This window comes from Nansenia antarctica, assembly GCF_963989245.1.
Source record: "Nansenia antarctica genome assembly, chromosome: 10".
Classification (NCBI taxonomy): domain Eukaryota; kingdom Metazoa; phylum Chordata; class Actinopteri; order Argentiniformes; family Microstomatidae; genus Nansenia; species Nansenia antarctica.
Genome location: NC_137680.1, coordinates 10,467,588 through 10,485,144, shown reverse-complemented (window position 1 = coordinate 10,485,144; position 17,557 = coordinate 10,467,588). Strand labels below are relative to the sequence as shown.

Genomic DNA, 17,557 nt, shown 5'->3' with positions numbered 1-17,557 from the left:
CGCATCTAATAATAATCCAGGAAAATAGATAGTGTTAAGAATAATTTGTCCATTGTTTACTTCTCCCCGGCTCTCTTCCCTGTCATGTGATTTGAGAAGACATTGTTTCAGTTTCACAATAATTGTAACTGAACTGTTGCCCAATTGTGGATATTATAGGAGACGTTGCCTACATCATGCAATGTATACGGTTAGTAGGTCTGGAACTACTTTGCCAATCGTTATGACAGTACCATAGTCATAAGGTTTAGTGATAAACATAATGAAGTTTACAATAAAGTTTGTGTTAGTCATGGTGAGCACTGGTGTGAGCACTTTAACACTACATTAGCGACCATTAAAACAACCATTAGCCCCCAATGGAATTAATGCTGTTGCTGTATATAGTGTGTTTGAAGTGTTGTTGAAGTTATAACCTGGATGTTTTGGTAAACACACAGTAGTTTCTATGGAGGTACAACACTGTAGTTACAGTGTAATTGTTGCATAGCCAATTTCCTTTAGTTCAAATTCTAGGCTTAGATGCTGTGCTGACTGACCTCCAATATTTCTCAAAATAAAGATTGGTTTGGCGAGGAGAAAAGAGAAGGTACAGCTAGAGACTTGCCACACATTAGTGTGAGCATAGATACGACTGATGAGGGCCAACTGTGGCATCATAAGCTGACTTGGATTGCAGAACAGTACAATTGTGACATGCAAGGATCTCTGGCTCTTTTCTTGTGACGAAAACAAGACACTACCTCTGATAGAATGACACACAGGCGCGCAAGTACAAACACATAGATCACACACACACACACACACACACACTTTAATGACTGACTGTCACAACATATTTGGTGGATACAGGTGGGAAGGGATCATAGACTTGATAAAATGCAAATTCCCTCAACTGTTTTCCCTGATGTAGGCAACCTCTGCGTTGTGTGTCTTTCAGAGTTCAGTCGGTGTGTGTGTATGATGTAGGTGTTTGTACTGTAGGTGTGTGTGGGTGCATCATTCTACCAGAGGAAGTTGGTGGGTGATGCACACAGTGAGTCAGTGATGTCAGTTAGTAGTGTCTGTGTGGGTGTGCTGTGCGTGCGACTCGCCCCCTCTGACTGTAGAATTTTCGGCCGTTTGTCCGAAGCTAATTTAGTATTCCAGTGCCATGACCCCCACCCCCACTAGAACAAGCAAACACATGCATGGCATCACACACACACACACACACACACACACACACACACACACACACACACACATGCCAGCAGATGTGTCTGGTGGATAGGCATGCAGGCTAGTATCATGCATAGTCACACAGAGCCTCATGCCAATGCAAACTCCCAGCACCAGACAGTCACATATGAAATACTCCAGGGCACAATGTCCACACACACACACACAGGCGGCTCTAACTTCTTCTCTTTCTCCCTTTTGCCGAAGGAGACAGTTTCTGTAAATTGCAGTTCGGTATGAAGTTGTAAGCTGCAAGATTCTGGAGCTTTTTAGTGTGCATGTGTGTGAGAGATGAAGTGAAGGCACTTGACACAGATCACATCAGCCCAAGATTCCCATCATTAATGCATTGCACAATAAAACCACTAAACACATACACACACACACACTGGCACACACACACATGCATGCACTCGTGCACATACACACACACACACACATACACACACACACACACACACACACACACTCCTTTGTCTCTCAAGGGCTCCATTACTGTTTAGTCGTCCCAATGCCACCTCGCCCAGCGGCCCATCGATGGGGCCAATGTGGGGCAGGACAGAGCAGGGATTGTGACATGTAATAGCCCTGGGGAAGACAAGAGAGAGAGAGAGTGGGGGATAAGAGTGAAAGAGATGGAGAAAAGCTATGGGATGAGAGAGTGTGGAACGGGTAGCGGATGAGAGAAAAGGAGTGTGTGTGTGTGAGTGTGTGAGAGAGAGAGGGAGATAGAGAGAACATTCTTGTCACAGTGTTACAATTGTACCATTTGGGAATGGCTCGGACTGTTACTGTTTCCCATATTGACTCTACCTCACTGTGTGTGCACCTTTATTTAGACTTCTGTAATTGTTCACTTTTTCAGGGCTTTGTAATGTTTGAAGTATTAGGGGTCCCTCAAGGTTCAATGCTACAGCCGATCGCAAATAGTGTCTGGCTGACAGTGTCTGGATGAGTCAGAAAGATGTGCGATGCGTCAGTTAATACCTTTTTTTGTGTGTGTGTGTGCCACTCAGGGTACAGGCTGGGTGGATGGGTGGGTGTGCACTTGTGTTGACGTGTGTTGTCCTGTGTGTGTTGCAGACAGACCGGTGTGTTGTAGCGTGTCTGTTTGATCAGCCTTTTGTAGTCTCATTATGTGCTCCAGTGGCCCGGAGCCTCCAGAAACAATAGTGAGGAGTCTACACAGGAGATTTACCGTCTACACACACACACTGTTGGGCACATTTACCAGTGGTCTAACAAATGTTACACACTGCACACCACGCTCAGTCCCTAAAGCCAAAGCCATAAATTCAGCCCAAAGGACCCTTTTCCTTGTGACCACGTGACCAACTCTTCACCTACTCAGGTGTAGCCGTGACTTATGAACTGACCTCTCTGACCTGCTGCCCAGTGAAAAAAGATCATAGAAACAGAAAGGATAGAACAGACACCGTCCTCACTCTCACAGCTGTTTAGACATGAACCCATTTTGTAGAGGGACAGAGAGCACATGACTTCAGCTTTAAGGTTTACACCATTTGTTACGTGATTCTTACCCGGAAAAAACGTCTCTCGCCCATTCAAAGTGGCACTTAGGCTCATAAATTGTTACCGTTGTGTAAACGCCTGCTTATTCCATTCATAGTATTTCATAATGGACATCCTAGTCTTCTACATCAGCTCTAGGGGTCACATTTTTTACACTGTTAAACCGTCCCCAAATTTTACCATGATATACGGTATTACCGTATCACTTTTTTTTTTTTTTTTTTTTTTTTACAGATTATGAAAGTGAAGATTGTAAGCTTTCAAATACATTACCGCCCAACCCAACCCAGCTCCCATTTCAGAGAGAGAGAGAGACACACACACACACACACACACACACACACCATTCTTCAGTACCAACTCATGAAGTGGGCATGCGTCATATGGCTACAGGCATGAGGAAGGCTGGGTTAATGGACCTGAACCACTCAGCCATGTGACGAGAGAGAGAGAGAGTAGCTTTCTTTGTCGTTCGTTGAGGAACTAACCTGGTTTCCACTGGTCCATTGTCTTCGCCAGACCAGTGAAGCTGAATGGGAGGGAGCAGGGCATGTTTTAGCTCTGTTCTTGCTGCTACACACGTGTGTTTGTGTGTGTGTGTGTATGTGTGTGTGTGTGTGTGTGTGTGTGGTTGTTTCCACAGAGAGCCCAGGGACAGTAAGGATCAGCTTACAGTCTAGTCTAGTGTGTTACCGACAAAGCGACTCACCTGTCCCACTCCTCTTCTCCTTCCTTTCTCCCCCTCCCCCTCTCTGCTTTGCTTTGTGGACGGCAGAGCTTTCCATCATTCTTTCGCCATCATTACTCACCCACCCACTCCTTCACACATGTATTGTCTCCTCCTTTTCCTTTCCTTAATTATTATTATTATTATTTTTAAATCCAACCATCCATTTCTATACTCTCACTCCCTCCCTATGCATCTCTTTCTCTCTCTCTCTCTCTCACTCTCTCTCTCTCTTTTTCCTCTCATCTTTTCACATGTTTTCAGTGTGTTTTTGTTTAGCTGCATGCTACCTCTCTCTCTCTCTTTCCACCTTACGGATTCCCAGATCTCCACAGTGGCTCTCTCAGAGGCTGTAATCTGAGAGGAGTGAGAAGGGAATGCAAAAGAGGGAGAGAAAGGGGGTTGGAGAGGAGTATTGGAGCGGGGAGTCAGGTTACAAAGGTGGGACCTTGGTGACCATGTGAAGAATGAACAAAGCACCTTTTCTAAACACACGCACACGCATGCACACGCACACACACACACACACACACACACACACACACACACACACACACACACACACACACACAGCTGCATGAATAACATCAGTATATAACAAGTATGTGAGTTCTTTTGAGTGGTCGATGGCCTGGTTAAACACTCAGAAGTGTGCCCACACACTCAACAAACACCCAACAGAGATGGATAATCACACAGACACACACCATCTCACCCTGTGAGTGTCGACACACACACACACACACACACACACACACACACACACACACAGGCATTGTGGTCATCAGTGTGTGTCTGCACCTGTTTAAATTGTGTTTTTAGAGGGTTGTAAAAGTGCCCTCTCTGTCATCTCAGTGACTGTCAATGTATTCGCCACACAGCAGCTGAATAGACTGGTAGGGGGATAGAGAGATCACAGAGAGAGAGAGGTGAGCTAGAAAGACTCAGAGGGAGGAGAGGTCATGGGGAGATGAGACAGACGATAAGAGAAAGAATGAAGAAAGATCATAATATAGAAGAGGGAGTAGGCTAGAAGAGAAGAGAAAGAGAGAGATGAAAGGCCACAAAATAAAGCGAGGTGAAGAGGAGAGGGTAGAAAGAGAGGGACCAGAGAGATCACAAGATAGTGAGAGAGGAGGCGAGATAGAGGGGAAAAAAGTGGTAATACCCTTTAATTTCTTCCAGACCAGTGCTAATAGAAAATAATAGTCAATCTGTTGAACCACAGTAGAGTTCGCTCAGTAGCAGCCAAACCAGGTGTGTGTGTGAGTGTGAGTGTGTGTGTGTAACTGACTGGCTGGGTCATCGGGTTCAATCAGGGTGTTTGTTTTAGGTACAACTTTGATTAGGTCACTTCCTGTGACTCTGGCTTTGGTTAGCGTGGGATTTCTCCCCCCTCCCCACCAGTAGTGGGTTTTCACAAAGAGCGAGACAGATACAATGTAAGCCTCTAATATCAACACCCATACACCCCCCCCCCCGCTCCATGCAAACTGGTGTTAGTAACTGCCTAAACAAACACATGGCCCCAGTTTACCTCCCACGCTCGACCTCAACACCATATTTTGAAAGCCGATTTTAGAGACCAACACTACCTCAGTTCAAGTTCAATTTCTCCTATCGAATCTGTGTACATTTAATGACACCAATGTTACCCTATGCTCTATTCCTGCCCCGGCTCTCTGTCCACGCTCAGTTGGCGCCAACAGCATTTGGGGTGTACAGCAGGGGAGGCCGGTGGAGGTAGAAATGGACAGGCTCATTGTAATGTAAAGGAATACCTGGTGCTGAAACAAGGGATCTGTTTGTTTACTTGTATCCTTCCTTCCTTCCTTGTAATAAGCACGGATCTAATGATGAGATGAGTCAAAGCAACACAAGGCTTCCCACTGCATGGATTTTCACAGACCAAGTCATGTCAGACCAGTGACTTCTCCAAGTAAAAGCAAAGGAAGGGAGGGAGGGAGTATTGAAACAGGACCATGAACCAAACAGAAGAGTGTGAGTTAATGGGGGAGGCTAGATAGATAGTGGTCCTATACTTGGATAGTAACCTCCATAAGGGTGGTTGGACCTGGTTCCCACTCTCCTCTCTTCCCCATCGCGACCTAACCCAGATAACGTGTTCCTTAACTGAGAAACCCCCCCCAATCATTTTCAAATATGAAAATGGCCTCTGTTCGATTATTAAATGTCCACAAGGACTATAAAAAAAACATTTGTGCGTTTGGGCTGTTTAGCCTTCATCAGAGTCTTCTTCTTTTTGTACCGACGGTAAGCCTCTCTTTGGTGATGTATGAAATAAGATTTAGGGGAAATAGATTTTGTAAACAACTCCTACTGCCTAGCTAGGTTATTATACTAATGCATTGCAGTGTGTTCACTCTTTGTCTGTAGGTGTGAAGCACTTGTTCCATATGTGTGTTGGTGCGTACATAATGGGTATGTGTAGGTGGATCTTTCTGTGTGTGTGTGTGTGTGTGTGTGTCTGTCTGTGTGTGGGTGGGTGGACGGGCATATTGCTGTACCCTAATTTTATTAATTAGTGAGCCCCTGGGACAGTCTGGCAGTGCACTTGCTAAAGTGGGGAGTGGGGACATCCATTAATTTTCCCACAGTGCTGTGTGTGTGTGTGTGTGTGTGTGTGTTTGTGTGTGGGGGGTCAGTGGGTGGGGGGGGCTGGGGGGGCTGTCTCCTTTCAAGGTCAAAGTGTACTAAGCCTCATGATGGATGCCATCTGTCTCTCCTCAACCATAGGAAGGAACATGTAAATGTATAGCTGTGTTCAAACAATTATCATGCCCCCCTTCCTAGAAGACACACACGTATACATTAGCACAAATATACTGTTGGTCATCCTGTCATGCAGATCATGTTCATGCCCATATTCATGGAGGATACACACACACACACACACACACACACACACAATTACACCAATACAATGGATCTTCATCTTCATGCACAATGTAGTATATGTATTTTTCTGTTCCACGACATAACCCTGAGAATAATATCTAAACACGTAGTTGTCTTCTCTAGTTTCCCCACTTCTCTTTGTGTTTCTTTTTGCGTTGTCTCTCTCTTTGTTCGGCCGTCAATACGCTTTGAAATGGAATTACCTGCTAGGACCCTTCTTTCTTTGTCAGGTATTCTCTTCTACTCTTTTGTCTCTTCACTGCATCTCTCTCTCTCTCTCTCTCTCTCTCTCTCTTTCCCTCTCTGGGGTCCTTTCTTCCCCCCTGTATCCATTTCTCCATCTGTCTGCCCCCCTCCCCTTCACCCCAGGCCCCGTTCTTTCTCGTTTAGGTCTCCCTTTTTCTCACTCACTCTTTTTCAGTCTCATGGGTCTTTCTCTCTCTCTCGCTCTCTCTCTCTCTCTCTCTCTCTCTCTCTCTCTCTCTCTCTCTCTCTCTCTCTCTCTCTCTCTCTCTCTCTCTCTCTCTCTCTCTCTCTCTCTCTCTCTTTGCGTTAATAATTATCGTATCTGTTCTCCGGCAGCACATCTCTTCCTCACACATAATGGCTTTACATCCATCTAAATCTGCACTCAGCACAGCTGAGGTTGGAAAGAGAGATGCTCCACGTTGTGCTCCACGTTGTCAGTGACATCATCAAGCTGCGTCTCCCCACTGTGGCTGTTTCTGTCGCTCATATACGTGCGTCCCATTTCTCCCAGTATGCACTGGTGCACTTCCCCACGTGGATTTAGTAGCATATGATTGGTCTAAACATGGGCTATTACACATAGTAAATTCCCATTTAAATCCATGCGGCAAAGTGCACTAGTGCATTGGAAGAAAAATAGGAGGCAGCAATACTGAACATTCTATGGTGATGACGTGTGTGTTATCAAAGCCATCCCTTGCTTGATCCTCATATTTTTTCTTCTATGTCATTTTGTTTTGATAGCGTTATCTGATTTATAAGAGACACACAGGTTGTTTTTTTGCCCTTTGATTATGGATTCCAAAGGTACGGTTTCATACAACCTCTTTTATTGATTGGCGTCCACCTTGCCAGCAGCCATGTGATGTACCCAGTAGTTTCAAGATGGTACAATAGAAACGATTTATTATGCCCATAAATGATACACGGTTTTCTTCCTTGTATGCCTTTCATAGTAATGTTAACATCTCTACATTAAACTAAACTCATATTAGGTAAACCACTGTAGATGTATTTGCAAGGATTCTATCTCTCTATCACATCTTGTTGTTTATATCTTGTTGTTTAGATCCTGCTTATTCTATTATTGATTTTATATTTCTGCTATGTCTAATGAACCTGAACCCAAGAATATTACTCTATGTATCCGTACATTGATGTAATAAAAGCAGTTCTGATTCTGACCGTACCCTTTTTCGGTGTCCCTCCCCCACTCACAGTCGCAGGAACAGAAAGAGCAGTGGAACAGTTGTAGAGTACAGACATACTTATAATCGCATGTAATTAGCCCATCCCCCCTCCTCTGTTTTTGTATAGCACAGTGACTGTCATTAAGCCCGCGGGGGGAGGGGGGGGGGCAATAATTAAGGTGATAGACGCCTGACCCAGGCTGATTGTTTTGCAGACCAAGGTGAAAGGGCTGCTGTTCTTGCAGACCAAGGTGACAGGCTGTTGTCCTTGCAGTGTGACTCTACAGTATGTGCTGATGAGCACTAACTGTTTTATGGGAGCCCAAAGTGACTTTCCTCTGATGTCTGAATACACACTCTCCTGCTCCGCCTCAGGTTAGTCTGAGCTGTAGAACTGTGTTTTGGTTTAAGCTTGATTGTTTACATAATATGCCATCTGAGCATAGGCTTCTGAATTACCGTAAAGTCTGACTGACTTTGGCTTTACCCTGAATTCAAGAACATGGATGAGTTTCAATTAAGATAAAGAAGAACTGACCAATCTATTTATGAACATGATGAACTTGACAATATGTTTTGTCCAAGATTGTCCAGAGTTCATGTACATTTATGTAAGATGCTATAGTGCATTTTGGAAGAGTGTTTCAGATGATTTCGTCCTGAGGTTAGTTGACTACTTATGGCTTATGTGATAAGACTAGGCTGATTCTGCTTCCGTGAGCTAAGTCAAACAGCTCACTGATTCTCACTGTCTCTCGAGGCTGATTAGTCTCCATGTTGAATCTACTGAATACTCCCTAATTCCAAAGAGCATCTATTAAATAAATACATAGAAACTTAAATGGAGGAGAGGACACAGCCAAAGCTTTTCAACCAGAATAGAAGTCAGCTGAGCTTGTGTGACTTGTATTGCATCTCTAGTAACTTATTACTAAACATTTTATAATGAGTAACTTCAAGGAGAACAAATAATGACACTTGACAAAACAAAGCATTATAGTCATCAAGTATCTTTATATTTGGGCTAAGGACTTACTAGACTTTTGGTTGAAGTCCCTAGAGTCTAGGTTAAGTACACAACAACATTCACTGTCTAGGCCCTAGACTCTAGGGCCTAGACAGTGAATGTTGTTGTGTACTTAACCTAGATTCACTCTATATACAGCGACACAGTGAAAACATGTGTAAAATGCCCGCTATGCTAGTCACTCTTGGTGAAAATGTTTGCTAAGCAAAGAATGCTGTTGACCTAAGTCAAAGTCTACATTTCATTCTGGGAACACTTGAGAACTAAGATTTTGTGCAACAGTCCAATCCTCCGATTACTCTCCAGCTCCAACACTCCCCAGGTCTCCATGGCTTCATCTTTGAGCGTCACGGTTTTATCTGTGAAAAGGGAAGTCAGTTTAATGTACTTCCTCTGCATGTAGTCAGTCAACACTGAGGCTCCAGCACAGACATTTTTGCAGCAAATAAGCAAAACATTTGAAAAAGCATTACCAAAATAGCTTTCTCGGGATCGTGTATACAAACCCATTTCCAAACCACTAAACCATCCAAACCTTTTTCGTCACAATTGTGAGTTTTGTTCCTTCCCTTCCTGTCTAGTTTTGTTGTGTCTGAGCTTGCATGGTTAGAGGAAGGGGAGGGTTTTGAATGCCATGTATTTATGGGTGCTTTGCATTAATAGACCCACCACTAGGGATGCACGATATGCATTTTTCCCAACCGATACCGATACCGATATTTACCCGCTTCTCGTGGCCGATAACCGATACCGATACCGATATTATTATTATTTTATTTTTTTCTTTCCTATCACCAGGGGAGCCCCCCTCCCAAATTTCGTTGTTTGGTACCTGTACTATATCAATGACAATAAAGACCATTCAGATATAATTTCACAGTTGATAACCTGTAGTTCATGCACACCTGAAGGTAAGAAAGGCTATGTAGTGAGCAAAGATTGATGATTTAATATTCCATAGTGATCTCACCAAATCTAACTTACATCACTATTGTTAACACAACAAAGAGAACACTTCTGACTCTTCAAATGTTTATTTATTATTTCCTCTAATAAACAGAATCTGTTATAGACAGTGCACAATGCTTTTTTTAGCCAAAGTTCATAAAGATCTTATGTTAACCGTAGCTTTAGACAGTATACTGTATGTTTACATGTCATGTATGTTAACCATAGCTTTAGACAGTATACTGCATGTTTACATGTATATGTTAACCATAGCTTTAGACAGTATACTGTATGTTTACATGTACATGTTAACCATAGCTTTAGACAGTATACTGCATGTTTACATGTATATGTTAACCATAGCTTTAGACAGTATACTGTATGTTTACATGTATATGTTAACCATAGCTTTAGACAGTATACTGCATGTTTACATGTATATGTTAACCATAGCTTTAGACAGTATACTGTATGTTTACATGTACATGTTAACCATAGCTTTAGACAGTATACTGTATGTTTACATGTATATGTTAACCATAGCTTTAGACAGTATACTGTATGTTTACATGTCATGTATGTTAACCATAGCTTTAGACAGTATACTGCATGTTTACATGTATATGTTAACCATAGCTTTAGACAGTATACTGTATGTTTACATGTACATGTTAACCATAGCTTTAGACAGTATACTGTATGTTTACATGTACATGTTAACCATAGCTTTAGACAGTATACTGTATGTTTACATGTATATGTTAACCATAGCTTTAGACAGTATACTGTATGTTTACATGTACATGTTAACCATAGCTTTAGACAGTATACTGCATGTTTACATGTATATGTTAACCATAGCTTTAGACAGTATACTGTATGTTTACATGTCATGTATGTTAACCATAGCTTTAGACAGTATACTGCATGTTTACATGTATATGTTAACCATAGCTTTAGACAGTATACAGTATGTTTACATGTATATTCATTACATGTAAGTTCATGAAATCCACAATGGCTTTTTTTTTGCGGCTAGGCTACCGTGTTCTGCTACAACGAGTGCTTGATATTCCTTCCATACAGCGTGCTTGCAATGGTGATTCTTCAGGTGACTTATTAGATTTGTTGTGTTGTAACTCGTAGACCTTTGCCCTCCTCTCCGAACTTTTGTTGAACATGTATTGCAAATTGCAAACGCAATATCTGCCTTAGAAATTGTGAAGAATGTCCACACCGGGGAAGGCATGTTTCGCTCGCGTCTCGTCTATACAAACTGCGTGCCTGAGCGCGGAAACCGGAAGCAGAGCGCGGAAACCGGAAACCGGAAGCAGAAATATTTCCGGCTTCATATTATCGGTTAAATATCGGCTAAATTTTATAATAAATACCGATACCGATAAACATTAATTCCCCAATATCGGGCCGATAAATATCGGTGCCGATAATATCGTGCATCCCTACCCACCACAGATACTAAGCACAAGTGTTCACACTCAATTCCAAAAACAAGTCCACCCTCTGGCCCACTGAGTGACATCTGCAGATGAGTTCAGTTTCTTCCACGAAAAAACAACAGCTGCCAATGTCAAGAGTATGTGGGAGAGATAGCACACCTCACAGACGTAGAAGGGAGAGCATATAACACTGCTCTTACATGAAACCCCTCTAACATGGCATGAGTGTAGCTTCTAAGCCCTACCGTGTTAGCCTACACGAAGAAATGTTGTTGCGTACGGAAAACTGGTGGACAATTGGAAATTGGCTCATCCAAAACACACAGACATAAGGTGTAAGAAACTTGACTTTTAAATGTTAAATAGTGATAGTCAATTATGTCAACTTGCACACACTGAGCTTCATAGTAACTGTCTGGTATCCGGTTGTTAAGTCTGACGTCAAACGTGACGTTTAGCCATTTCCGGGTCCTAACCAGAAATTCCTCACACCAGAGTACCAGTGTACTACAGCGGTAGAATGACAGTTTAATCGTTTTTTAGACTCGGATCCATTCATACAACAAGGGACACAATACTTTCCCGTTTTCTCCATATTGTCAGGGTATTTGAGCCTCGGAAAAGCGCTATATAAATATAATGTATACATTATTAATGTATTATTATTATTATTTCGGCATTTCGAAGACAGCGCCTCAGCCAACGTTGGACCCGGAAACACGTCACGACTTAACAAGCGGATATCTGAGCCTGCAAGGAGTAGGACTTTGCAAGGTTCCTGGTCATGCTAATCCCTTAATTAACCATTAGACTCAATAAAGCAGCCCAGTATCACGAGTCAAGTCATTTCCTCTCTCCAAATGTCTCAGAGAAATTATCTCATGCATCCTTATAAAGACACAGAGACCCAAAACTAGTTCTAATAGTCAGTTATGAAACAAAGGATTGGTCATGCTACGCTACTGAATAGTGGCCAAAGGTAGACTTGAACCACTGGAGTACAGGCAGACTATGCTTCCTGAGATCTCATCTCAACTCAGATTAAGACGTTTTCAATGTTCCACGATTCAAAACACCAAAGAACTTTATCCTCAATGTGAGTCAGAACTTTCTCTGATCACGTCCCCTGTAGCAAGTCTATTGATTTGATTTCGATTTATTAGGATCCCGGTGGTACTTTACGGTGGTTCTCTTCCTCGGGTCCACACAAAACATACGAGAAATCATCACAGAACATATAACAAAGAAGAATAACATCAACATACATAACATCACAAAACATATAACAAAGAAGGAAAACCTCAACATTTATAACAACAAATAAATCAAATAAAAGCAATGTTCATGGCCTCAGTTTTTGTTGATTACAAAACACATAACAAAGACGAACCATCCACACACAACAATAAATAACAGAAATAGAATTAAAATACTCAGTTAGGATCTAATGTGTATGATGTGTTGCTTCACTTGTTTTTTGAAACTGATTTTATTTGGGGGTTTTGAGATATGACCTGGTAGGAGGTTCCATTAGGACGTTCCATTCAACCATAGTTATATACAGCACCGCAGCTTGTTTTGAATTTGTTTTAGTTTTTGGAAATGTGTAGTTACCACTGATGGCATGTCTGGTGGGGGTATGTGTGTGTATCAGAGATGAGTGTTGACCTATTGACCAATGGTGGTTTGTGTTTTCACAACAGAAACAGTTGTTGTTTACAGCTCTTTCATCTCTGTGTTTAGTCTGGCTGGGGTCAGAGTTGAACTTCAGAGAAGAGTCTGCCTCAGCCAGGCTGTTAAAGGCGTATGACCTGAGGGGATACTACCAGCTCACAATCCCCAGGTGGGATTTGCATACTGCTGTTGTGGCCTTGAGCAAAAGATTCAGCCTCTGTAGATTTTATATACACAGAGAGAGAAGGTATCAACAGGAGCTGGTTGTGGATGAAAGACTACTGTGCTTTTTCTAAACCTTATTGACATGATACGGCTTTTGTCATGTCAATGAAGCCATGTGAATTGGAAAGTCAGACAGAGACGAGAAATTAAGAGAGAGAGAGAGAGACAGAGAGAGAGGGAACATAGTCAACATACATGAGTAATAATACCTAAATGCGAATGCCTTGTCTTCTGTTCACCCCCACACTGTGAAACCCCAAAGAGGAGTAAGGTTAGATATCTGGAACACTTGGGCAGAGGTTAAGTCTGTGGCATGACCCACCCCTAATAGTATTTACTAATCCCTCCTAAATAACAGCAGCATCTCTCTTCCCTCCCTGTCCGCTGTGCTCTCTTCTCATTAAAAAGTCATTACTTCACATTTGGTAACAATTTACTACTGGCACCCCCCTGTCCAAACCCACGTTGTGGTGGCATTCTTTCCTCCAATTAAATGTTCCTAGCAACATGTCTTCTGTTTCTCTCCCTCCCTCTCTCTCTTTCTCTCTCTCTCTGTCTCTCTCTTTCATTCCTTGTCTCTCACACCATCCCCCATATCGCCCCAGAGTCAGATGATTTTAATCCAGTCCGTTAATCCACTATAGAGGAGAGAGATAAGGCGAGAGGGATCGAGAAAGACAGAGGCGAGGGGAAGAGGGAAAAGAGAGGGAGAGAAAAAGAGGGGGGGATGGGGAAGTCTGTCAGTGTGCCAGATAGCATAATAGGCAGTTCTATAGAAAAAAAAGCCATAATAAGGTAGTCTGAGTGATAGCGCTGACTGTGCGTTAATACAGTATGGGGCCCATCTGGGACTGGGCCAGTCTAATAACGTTCCTCTGTGGGGGAGATAGTGGATTAGTCCCTGGTTCTGAGCACACGATACCGCCAGTTAAGCTAGCAGGTTGCAGAGGTAGACACTGCTGGATAGACCTGGACACGGATGCGGTTAAACTCTATGGATTAAACCAAAGAGTGGCTTACAAAAAATGTACTAAGACGCCTTGGCGCCAAGTGCCAATTTTGCACCTGCTCCCCTTTTCTTCGATTCTGAATGAAATGTCATGGGAGAAATGGAAATTGGGGAAGTGTTTAATTAGCTTTGGAACATCACAAGAATGCATTTGGCTGATGTGTTTTAAACATGCACGTTTGTAAATGCAGCCCCTTTCCACGGGACATGAGTGGACATGAGTGGTTCCCTCCCTTGTTCACATCCTACCAGCACCACCGCTGCATTACCAGGATGCCAGACTCAAGATTTTTTTTTTTTTAAGTCATTTTCTCTTTTTATTGATAGATACAGTAGAGATTTTGACAGGAAGGATGGGTGAGAGAGAAGAGATGACATGCAGGATATGTCCGTGGCCGGAATCAAACCAGGAACCCAGCGGTTACATGGCCGACGCTTAACGCGCTACGCCACCTTAGTGCCCCAGTGCATGCGGACCCCTTGGCAGTGGGTTGAAAACCACCATTGCCACTTTCAATTCTGTGTCCCTTTACTATATGACCCCTGTCACAATGCACTCCTGTCTAAATAAAGTTAACATACGAAATGGGAGTGGAGATCCTCTCGTAAATAACCCTTGTAGATGCAATCTTGGCGGGGTCACTTTTTTTAATTAGCTAATCTAAGTGGATGGGGCTTTAACTCCCCCCCCCCCATCCCTCCCTCCCTCTATCTTCTCTATTCCTTTGGGCGTATCTTACATGCCCCCTAGGGGGGCCAATGAGGACGTGTCCTGAATGAGCTCCACACAATGGGGGCCCCATCGTTTTGTTTAGGTTTTCAAAGGAACCCCGAACAAATCCCTCTTTAGTTTCTTTTTGCTTGCTCCTTTTCCGATAACACACAGGTTTTTTCCGGTTAAGGGAATTTAACCCTCCGCAACCCTCGTGACTGAAACTGCGGGGGTTAGCTTCCGTGGCGGGGTCTTAAGACTGCCATAGCTAGCAGCAAGCGAAAACACAGGGAAAGTTTCAACTATTTACATACGCAATCTCAGGGTTTCTGGAGATTAAGTTGAAATTGTGTTGAAGCGCATTATTCAGATGATAGACTGGTTGTGCATTTGAAATGTTGTTTTATTTGTTACGGTACCGTACGCAATTACGGTGATGCACACGGCTTACAGTATATGACATGGAATATCCGTACTAGCCATTTCAAAATGTTTTATGAGGCAGTGGACTGGTGGTCAGAAGACCATGAGTTCAAATCCCACCTGGGAACACCACCACTAGTGTGCCCTTGAGTAAGGCACTTAGCCCTAAGTTACTCCAAGGAAATCTGTAATTGTAAGTCGCTTTGAATAAAAGCGTCTGCTAAATGGTTAAAATGTAATGGGGAAGTAATCTTTGTGAACATATGGCTGAATTACACATCCAATCAGACTTCCTTATTTGCTGATATTTAAATGTTTTAATTTAATTTATCGTACAAGTGCACCTTTAAATCACACACCACCAATAAACAACTTTGCTCCTGAATGTGTGTCAACAATTAGCTGTTAAGTACAACAAAAAGGCGTGACAAAACTGCTTGTCTGTGTTCTCAAACGTCAAGAGATTATCTTGATACTCTAATGGCCACTGGCTGTGAGATTCCGGCTGCTTGTCACCTGACAAGTCTGCTTACTTACTTAGCACAGTCGGGGTCTAGCAGCAGCAGCACATTGGTGGCTCTCATGCTAGGAAACAGCTGGATATGACAGAGGCAAGGCTGGCACATTCACACTTTAGTCAGACACATGCACGCACACACACAAACACACACACGCGCACACACACACCCATAACACTTCAGGACACACACTGTTACACACGGAATACACTTGTGCTGAGACAGCATAGAGTGCTCTCCACACTGTAATAATGAGATTAAAGATTCGGTATGCTACAGTAGTGTCCTTTTGTCCTTAGGCTGCCAATCTTTTTGTGTGGGAGTGAGAGAAAGCATATTTGTCTTTTGTTGAAAACACACCCCATTCACTACTCCTCATGTGCCAGCTGCCCTTATCCAGGGCGGTGTACTGTAAAAGCATACAAAAATTACTGGCACAATAAGGAATAATGTCAAAATCATTGAGTTGACATTGAGTTGATTGAGTTTTCTGTAGGTAAAATCATTTAGATCTTTGGTGATGTTATTCTGTGAATGAAAGATGCAATCTTGAGAGGATGTGTGTGCGTGTGTACTGTGTATACATGTGTGTGCGTGCGTGTGTGTGAGTGAGTGTGAGTTGAGGGCAGCTTTGAAGCTTTCTGAAAATAAAAATTGTCAATCTATTCTGTGATGCTTTCGCAGTTTCATATCGATCATAGATTGGTGCTGATTTCTCTCTACCTTTTCCTCTCTTGGGCAGAACAAAGAGAAGGAGAGGATGAAGGAGAGGGAGAAGGAGGCCCGGGAGAGGGAGGCGCGCTACAGCAACGGCCATCTCTTCACCTCTCTCACTGTGTCCGCCACCACCCTCTGTTCCGCCTGCAACAAGAGCATCACTGCTAAAGAGGCCCTCAGCTGCCCTAGTGAGTACCACACACACACACACACACACACACACACACACACACACACACACAACCTCCTTCAGTGTAACCTACATTTCCATTACCTACAACATTATTTGGGATATTGATGTATTGATGTCACCAAATCAGTGGCCCAACAGACATCTTGCCTCGGGGTCGGACAAACTAGGGCGGTCTCAAAGTTGACCCTTTTGTTGAGTGCGTGTGTGTATGTGTGTGTGTGGAAGTGAGTTTGAGTGGAAATGACTGACTGACTGACTGCCAAAGCGAGGGATCAAAAACAACAAGGGAGATGGTGTGAACAAGAGAGACAGACTAAGAGAGGGAAGGAAACAGAGCGAGGGAGTAGCAGGGAGAGTGCACAGGAGGAGGGATTCCTTCTGCGTTCCCCTCTCGCTGTTTTCCTTTCTTCCCCTCCCTCCATTTCTCTCTCCCTCCCTCCCTCCCTCTCTCCTTCCCTCCCTCCCTTTGAGAATCAATCAGCTGCTGACTTCCAGGGGACCCCCTCCCTCCGCCCTGCCTGGCCCAGACAATGGTGTCAGTGTGTGGGGAGCACTGATCAGACGACCTGCCTCCCTTTCCACTGGCCTGGAGGAACAGCTGAGACAGGGAGAGGAAGAGAGAGAGGAGGGAAGGGGAGGAGACTTTCGGGCAAAGGGGGCAAACAAATAAAGGAAGACGCAGAGACAAAGAGAGATGGGAAAAGATAGGGAGGCTTAGTAGATGACACAGGTAGAGGGCAATGAAAGAGGGAACTGGTTAGATAAAGACAGAGAAAAGAGAGAAAAGGAGGAATGGGGAAGGAGTGGAGTAAATA

The 17,557-nt window shown here is 43.4% G+C and overlaps 1 protein-coding gene across 1 annotated transcript in view; it reads left to right on the top strand.

Annotated features, from left to right (window-relative positions):
* The window catches only part of arhgef2b (rho/rac guanine nucleotide exchange factor (GEF) 2b), a gene marked incomplete at its 5' end in the record, with an annotated part of 57,815 nt that overhangs the window by 20,479 nt on the left and 19,779 nt on the right, over positions 1-17,557 (top strand). Inside the window, one exon of the mRNA XM_080540946.1 lies at positions 16,575-16,737. Within this exon, the coding sequence (XP_080397072.1) occupies positions 16,575-16,737 (163 nt within the window). The remainder of the gene's footprint in view (positions 1-16,574; positions 16,738-17,557) is intronic.